The sequence below is a fragment of the Mastigoproctus giganteus genome, chromosome 11 (assembly GCF_048544385.1).
Source record: "Mastigoproctus giganteus isolate SK-2022 chromosome 11, ASM4854438v1, whole genome shotgun sequence".
Classification (NCBI taxonomy): Eukaryota; Metazoa; Arthropoda; class Arachnida; order Uropygi; family Thelyphonidae; genus Mastigoproctus; species Mastigoproctus giganteus.
In genome coordinates, this window is record NC_143585.1 from 62,191,679 (window position 1) to 62,200,832 (window position 9,154).

Consider the following 9,154-nt stretch of genomic DNA (forward strand, 5'->3'; position numbering starts at 1 on the left):
CGTTTGTTTCTCATACAAGATGTACAAGAATATACACACCGAAGTTGGGTTGGGTCATAATTTTATTTTTGTTCTACTCTCTATCACACATAACAATTCAGACATAATTAACTACATTTATTTTAGTCACGAACATATAGAATATACAGTAATAAATAATTTCAATAAATTACATATTAGACAAAATATCTAGTAGTGTAACAATGAAAGCACAGCATCCTCAGTATAAGTAACTGAAAATTGACAAATGACAGTTGCTGGCAATTGAAGAATGAATTCTGTGTGTGTGCTGCTTTTACTTCCAATAATTTGATAAATTGATCTACTATTAGATTCCATTCCTGAAATGCAATAATTATGAAACTCGCTTAACTAAACCAAAGATGCCGTTACTGGAAATATATAATAAAGCCATTTTATTTCTTCTTGTCTATATTTTTACATTATTATAGCATCATAAGCACTTCAAGATTTTCGGTCACTTCTTACACTGTTAAACACTGACATTTCGAGGGATTCGTGTGAAAACCTTGAAAAAGAAAACCTATTAGAAGTTAAAACCCATGTTCTTAACAAATTCATAAAAGTTGTTGTGCGCACTTTGGACATCTGACATAATCTTCTTCATCTCTTGCTCGGCCTCTTGGGAATTCATCTTCTTGTTTGCACTCACGTGTACTTCTTCCACCTGCATTGTACCATGGTCGCTTGGATCATTCATAGTATATTTCATCTTTCGAGAGAACTCTTTCTTGTAACCACTTGCGTGTTTGTAATGGGAATCCGAGTCTGATGGGTGGGCTGAAACGATAGCTGCCAACACAGCTAATAGAAGAATGGGAATTACCTGCAGAAATTAAAAACAAATTAGAAGCCGCGTTGTTCTGTGTCGATGCTGAGAGAAAAATATCGATGAAAATAAAAACAAATTAAAAACAAATTAGAAGCCGCGTTGTTCTGTGTCGATGCTGAGAGAAAAATATCGACCTAAGTACATACATTATTGCATAGGGATAAGCAGAAAATATAATCGGTATTACTCTATTATAAAACATCGGTTGTACAAGAAAACTGTGTTTTATTCCGATAGTGACAGTCAAATTAAGGAAGGTTGCGTATTCATTTATGAATATGCAACCTTCCTTAATTGGAAGTCTCGTGAGTCAAGTGAAAATGACATTTACTACCCTGCCTGAATTAGAATTTTTCCCCACCATGGGTGTAAATTTAGAGATTTGTACAAATGCTTTTACCTATATACGCAGAAGTAATGCGCAGTATCAGAGATAATGTGACGTTTACAGTGAGGAGTGCATCCAAACTATCGCAACGTTACTTCAATTGCTTACAAAAGCAGGCGTCTCTCCAACAGAAATTTACCCACCTATGGAAAGGGCATACGTCGATACGCTACATGGTGTATGGATAATTATCCTTAATTACCCTTGAGGATAATCCACTCACAGACGAAGCTCACCTAAATTTTGTTTTTGCATACAGCCATCACCAGGTTGTGCATACTCCATCATCATTCCGAATTGCTATACAAGAAAGTCTGATCGAAATGGGTTCCCAAGTGTTTCAGCGAACGTGTTCCCAAATATCTAAACTTTACTCGCTTGCAAACACAATCCCAGAGTTTAGTGAATGGTTGTTGTAGTAGGGTTTTAGGAGCATCAGCGACTAAAGCCATATTGCTCCGTGTATATTATCTATAAATTTCTTGTTTCTTTTGCTGGACGAAAACTCGAATTTCTGGAAGAAAGACCATGCTACCCTCGCCTGAGACCGACTAACTCAGCCACGTTGTGAAAAAGGCTATAAAAATTCCTCACGTCATCGACGGAACTCGAACTCAGGTCTTTTCCAGGTGGTGTGGGGAAGACGGTGATTCTACCAACTGTGCTACCCACGAGGGATATGTGAATGGAATTGTCTGCTGCAATTAGCGTGATATAAAAGGAAATATATGACTTCTTGGATTGCGTAGTGAGTGTGATATCAGACGTAGTGCAGGCACTTTGAGCCAGACAGCAAGCGACGCAGCATGCAGTTGAAACATCAGTTATCACCACAACCGAAGATGTTCAAGACTTTCGAAAGCATTGGGAAGCTTATGTTCATGCTGTCCTTCGACTCACAGGGAGTGCTACTACGTCATATCAGTTGCAGAAGTGAAACATTCAAGTCACAAAATAGCATCAAAAACAAGATTGCTCACGGACGTTAAGATTGAAATCGTTGTGCCAACAGCAACCAAAACACCTTTCTGAATGGGTTATAAAATATCTGGTATATAGATGGGATAAGCGTATAAACTGTGGTTGAGAGGATTTGGAAAAATAAGGTACTAATTATTAATAAAAAGAAAATCTAGTTTTCATTCCTTTGTAATATCCAAAAATTTAATGTTGAATTGAGGCTCCTTAATATGAGGAGTTAGAGCTTGAAATGGAAAGTATGGTGAACCAGAATGGCGTTTCAACATTACAGCATCCATTCCGAGCCTTCAGCTATGATCCGTAACATCAGTTAATTATCTTTATTTTTTTTTTTACATTCTTTCTATAAAATCAGCCAGAAGACCTATTTTTCGAATTCGGAAAATGTATATTTTCTATCTTGAAATTATTTTAAAACTTCTACTATAAATTCACCTGGCAATGAGCTCAATAGCTACGATTTCTAAAATTGTTAATATATTAGTATTCGCGCGATTTTATAAAAAGAAGAACCGCCCTTAAAACATTCAGTTACGACAACTCTTCAATCTCCAAAATGGGTCTGAAAGTAATGCCGTTGTAATGATCCTAGAAAACACATTATGTATTAAAATCATTATAATTGCAAAAAGGTGGGGATGCTAAATAATTAGATCGACCTCTTAGTAATCCTTAATTAATTGTACTATTAATTTATGCATTTATTTATTTATAACAAGCAGTTCTATTTATAAAAAATGCATCGTTAGTTCATGAATATCTCACCAGATGGAGCCACTATGAAGCGTTGTGTTTTACAGTGATGTCGTTAAACAAGACAGAATGCACTTGTAGCAAAGCAAAAGACTTTGCAGTTAGCACAGTAAATAGTGGCGTTGTTCCTTTGTCATGCGAAAAATGCTTGTGCCTTGATTTTCTTCCCCAGCCAAAGAAGAATTTCATGGGCCTTTTTCTCACTGTGAAAGAATTAGCTGGTCTCCATTAAGGATTGAACGATTTTCAAATATTAAAAGAGAAATAAGAAATCGATTACAGAAAACACGCAGCTTACAAATACGATCTACTGAAGCCTCATGGCATTAGTTACCTCGCCTGAAATTCTAAAACAATCCAACGCAAGGCAGTAGAATTTCTGTTACTTTTATTTGCATTGTTTTTGTTGATGGGTTTCGGCAGAGATTATACTTTCAATGCTAGCCGTTGTTTTTTGTAGGTCATTAGCAGTGTTGGCTTATTCTATAAAGGTAATCATTATATCCAACTTGCTGAAATCTGTTCAGTACATTTCGCAAGTTGAAGGAAGTTTATTTCCGAAAAATATTTGCAGGCCATAAGAATATTGAAAAGACAAAATTCTTTTTACATAGACTTCACTCAAATTGTAGCTTATTCACTTTGTTAACTTGTGTTCACTTGAATTTATATTACTCTACTTTCAAATAAACAGAATATCCCAAAAGAAAGGGCTGGCTGTGGTACTGGGGTTACGTATGGGGTTACGGACCCAAATTCGCACAATGCAAAGCCTATTGAAAACTGCGGCTTTAGAATATTGGCTGCAATAAACAATAACAACGAAGCTGAAAACTCCTTTGGCTGCCTTGGGACTGTATCGAGTATAAAATTATTTTTAAAAGCATCCTCCGTTTATTTAAAAGGTAGATGTCACTATCCTGACAGTTGTTTCAGCGATGCTGCCGTCTCTCCTCAGTTGTATGGCGTGGAGGGGAGGATCAGCCGTTTCTGGTCCGAAACTCACGTACACCGATTGAATATTAACTAAAATTCGACCGGAGGGAAGCAGCGAGCTTATTTTCTCCATGGTCCATGACTCATAGTAGTAGGGTTTTAGGAGCATCAGCGATTAATGCCATATTGCTCCGTATATACTGTTTGTAAATTGCATGCGATCTGTGGCCGGTTTTCTGCTTGCTGGACGAAAAACCAGTTTCCAGAGGGAAAACTCTGCTACCCTCGTCTGAGAATGATAACTCAGCCACGTTGTGAAAAAGGCCCATAGAAATTCCTTCCGCCATCGACAGAACTCGAACACAGGCTTTTTGAACCCGGTGTGGGGAGGACCGCGAGTCTTCCAACTGTGTTGCCTACGAGGACCCCATAACTCGTATACCCCTTGAACTTAAAATAAACTCTTAATGGACAATATTTGTGCATTATAGCCTAAGTTGCTGATGCACCAACAAATTTAACAACAATGGACAATATTATGAACATCAATTAGTCTTGTCTGGAACAACTGAAGGATAAGTCACCCAATGGCAATAATTTCTAAGCCAGAATTAATCATTGCCTACAACGAGTACCTTCTGCTTTCGGACTGGGGGAAAAAATGATTTTTACGATATGAATGACCATCTTTAGTCGAAAGAGATAGCTCTTGATATCTCCCTGTGAATACTAGTTAGTGAAAACTTGGCAAAACAACTGAAAAGCAGCTGTGTGTGTGTGTGAGAGAGAGACAGCATATAGTGTCGTAATCTGACACTTCAGAAAACCATAATCTTCTGAGTCATCCCAGTAATAATTTTTTTCTAAAACTGAACTGGCATGCTGAAACGTCCTAAAATAGATAGTGGCTTAGCGATTACTTTCTTCCAATAAAACACAATATTTAAGTGCTTTTCGTGTAGTGACGTAAATGCTATAGTGTTTTTTAAAGTGGTACTTGGAACGCAAGTTCGTACACAAAGCAATATACACAACATTATTATTCATTCGTAATAACAACATTATTATGAATGAAGCATTATTATTAATTAAATATGAATCAGGCTGGGTCATTCAACGATCTTTGGGGAATGGATACATGTGAATATTGGCTATCAACAGAAAAAATCCAAAGGTACATTTCAAACAATTTAATAAAATCTATTTTTATTTTTTTTATTATATATATATTTTTTTTCCTCGAGGCGTATTATAAATGTATGCATTACAGTGACAATTGTTATATTAGACAACAACTTTCTATTCATTATTCCGGGTCAAGTGTTGCCGTCAATATAACCTAAGGTTACCATCTCCCCCTTCATATTCGGGAACAAAATGGCTCCAACATGAAGAATTTATGAAATAAAGGTATTCTATAAAATATTTAAGGGCAAAGGCCTCATGCTTCGAGGTAGAATGACTAACATGTAGGTTAGTGCAAAAGCATCATTTTAACGTAGACATCTACCAAAGTAGTTAAATTAATTAATTTAATTAATATAACCAAAACGATGCCAATTTAAATTAATTAATTTAACTACTTTGGTAGATGGCTACGTTAAAATGATGCTTTTGCACTAACCTACATGTTAGTCATAAAGCTATTCTGTATTTCCGAGAAAACAGTAAGCCGAAAATAATAATTTAAAAAATATTTATATAATATTAAAATTTGAAAGAGGTTGTTTATGCATGGATATGGCACTTCTATCATTTCTACTACCCAGGTAGTATGAATGCAGCGTTTATTCATATCTCATATTGTGAACACCTTCACAACAACGATGAAATGATGGAAGTGCCATACCTATGCATGAACAACCTCTTACCTCTTCCATACTCTTAGACATTGAGTCAAGAAATATTTTTCGATATTAAATTTTATTTTTTAAATTAAATTTATCTCTGTATATATTTTATATATAAAAGTCAGTAGCTTTTGTGTAAGGACTACACATTGTTATAATAATTGAATTCGGTAACAAAATAGCAGTTATACTATTAAAATAAATAAAAAATTCATTTTTTCTTTTTTTTTTTTCTCTTTTCGTTAACTCCTTTCAGTGCCTGTCGCCGAGGGCGCATTTGCCACAAGCGAATATGTCAACATCGTTGACCATTTCGAAAGCGCTATAATGTAATGTGCACTGTATTGATGGGGCGTTTAGATCAGTTGGGCTTCTGTGGGGTTGATTACTGCTTAAAACTTTTGTGTATTTAAAATTAATATAATATATAAGAATATAAGGTTCTATTTATATAATTCTACGTCAGATTAATGCTTTGCATATAGTCAATTCAATTACAAAAAAAAAAAAAGTGATACTTTTTTTTTATTCTTAAAAAAAAATCAATCAGTTAATTCATTATTTATTTATTATGCAGTACAGTGACTATAACCATTATTTTGTTTAAACTATAATACTAAAATAAAGGTAATCCCTGTTGATTTATAACTATAATACTATAATAGCATATTTAATTTTAAATATATACATATATTTACTGGGCATTAAATATTACAGAAAATAAATAACAGGCATTTTTCTTTAGATAACTCTAAATTACTTATAGTGTTACAATAATAAGTTGCAGTTAATTATTTATTTATTATTCATTTCTTAAATTACCTTCGCGTTACGTTCACAATTGACACGTTCCGATGATAAACACAAGGACTTGCTGAGATCGTGTCGAGAGGACTGATTGACATTTCAATGACATTGTAATTTTTGCAAATAATATGATGTCAGCCATATTAATTTATTTCTGTATTTTGATTTTTTCCTATAATGCTTTGTTAATAAAATTCTGAAAAAAATATTTTAACTTTTGGAAGCTCCCAAATGTGCAGTCCCTTGACGCGCACCTAGACACGCTCCTATGCATAAACTAGCCACTGAATATTGAACCAGAAAGAGAATAGTGCTAAGTATTCGCTGATTTACTGTTCTTATTCGCATCTGATCAAAAAAGCATTTTGAAGAATAAATCCTCTATTTAGTCAGGGGAGTAGAGATGATTGGGGGGGGGGGGCAGAAAGGGCGGTCGTCCCTGAACGCATCTGTATGGGACCACAAATGACCTTTTCTCTCCCATAATTGTTTTAAGTAACTGTTGGGAACAAAAATCACTTGAACAGATTTTTCGACCAGGCAGCTAAATCTTGAGGCATCTGTATGCCGTTTCTGTAAACTGTATGTATTCTGTAGTTGTTTTTCGGGATGAAAACACTCGAGTTTCCAGGAGGAAGCACTACATAGTCCTCTGCCGATATCGACTAACTTGACTATGGTGTGAAAAAAATTAGTAAAAGTTCCAAGTGAAGAGTGGATTCGAAATCATATCTTTTCATATGGTGTGGATAGAGAACAATTACAGTATAACTATTGTTTAGCCGAATGGGCGAAACAGTAGTTATAGCTAAAGCACAAGATGTTTTGTGTCTTAATAATACAGTATTAAATATTATGTATTAGTAAGAGTATTTCGTTACATATAGTTCATAGTTTATTATCTATACAGTGTTTCTAAAATCACAGGCGGTGAATTAAAGAAATATATATAATATATTTAGTATTAATATTTCCCATTCACTAAACCGTTCAGTTGCAAACTTTGAAACTTGAAAACTTTGAATGTAAGGAATTATGATATTCTTCGATAGTCTACGAAGTTTTCCTAAGTAAATCCAAATCCTGGTAAAAATATTCATAGTCATAAATTCAACCATTTAAAAAGAAAATGAAAGAAGATATGCGTTAGAAAACTAACATTACTAAAACAGATTCTTACAAATACTGTGATTATTTCAAACAAAATTAATTAATCGCTACAGTACAGTGACTATAACCATTATCATGTTTAAAATATAATAGTGTAATAGCAATCGCAAAATAACTAATTTCTTAACATATTCCTTGAGCGATCATCTTTCATTCATTAAAAGGTCCTCGTCAACCTATTCAGATAGAGGGAAAAAAAAAAAAAACTAAACCTAGACAGCGAGCAATGCTTATTCCTATCGTATTTATAAATTGAAATACGGAAGTCTACATAAGTTTCTGACAGGATATGGTTTTTAACTGCAATGATAACAGTAATTATAAACTGAAAATAATTAGCGATAGTCACAGAGATCAACGGGAGCGGAAAATCATTTAGAACATAACGTAATAAAGACCAACTTATCGCATTATTTTAAATATAAAAACAAAGACCCGCACTAATGACATCCTTAACAAAACATCTTCATATGCGTTATTAAACTTCACTTGCTTACTTACAGACTTCATTGCAGCGATGATGCTTCTTCTGTCTACCTGTCTAGTGAAACTGGTTGTTGGATATACACTGCCTCTTTACTGAACAAACGATAAGGTCTGTACAGTGTCGCCCCCTACATATATAGTTACGACCCTAGAGTGGCTACTTCGTTTCCAAGTTGATAGTTTTGCTATTTATGTGAACTGCATTACGTAAAATGACTTTGCAATGACAAGATATCGAAAAAGAGAGAGAGCAACATTTGACCAATTGACCTTCGTGTATTGCCCATAATTAGGCAATACAGGAAATCCATACTTCCTTTTACTTCCGATTGTTTTTAATCTTGGATGTGGTTTCGTTTTCGTGTTATTTAAATGAAGGTTGGAAGCAGCCAATGGAAATACTTCTGCTCTGTAATTGAGATGAAAATTGGCTGGTGAAGCTGCGCAATATTAGACTATTGTGCTAGAATAGAGTACACATTTCATTGGTTTGTTTAGTGATGCAGGGTCATCGAGGTTGAATATACGTCACAGTCCACCTTCCCTCCTAATCTTGGTTCATTAGGTAAGATACAAAGAGAATTAGGGGACTGAACGAGGGAAAGATATTGCCTGGTACCCAGTTGGGAGGAACTTTTTTTTTTGGAGTAATGTATTATTAAGCGTTAGATAAACTGCAATATCACTCCCAAAGCCAAAGAGACAAGTAGGCCAGCTGAAACCAGATGAAAACGATATTACTTTCTTCATTTGTAAGACGTATGCACGCCTACTGTGCGTGATTCTTACGAACTACAGGGATTATTTGTTACTTTTCCTGTTTGCCGTTCTGTTTAAGAAAATAGTCTGATTTTTTTTTTTTTTTTTTTTTTTTTACATAATTCACCAAATATGTCCGTCTCTAAAAGGTTTTCAAATATTAGCGATAAA

General features: G+C 34.6%; 1 protein-coding gene across 1 annotated transcript; it reads right to left on the reverse strand.

The window, feature by feature from the left end:
• Positions 1-464: 464 nt before the first annotated feature.
• Positions 465-8,340, reverse strand: LOC150078054 (uncharacterized). The gene is made up of 2 exons (XM_090385490.1): positions 8,240-8,340; positions 465-847 (listed from the first exon to the last, which is right to left on the reverse strand). The coding sequence occupies exons 1-2, from the start codon at positions 8,246-8,248 to the stop codon at positions 548-550; spliced, it is 309 nt and encodes a 102-aa protein (XP_090241616.1). The 5' UTR covers positions 8,249-8,340; the 3' UTR covers positions 465-547.
• Positions 8,341-9,154: the final 814 nt, after the last annotated feature.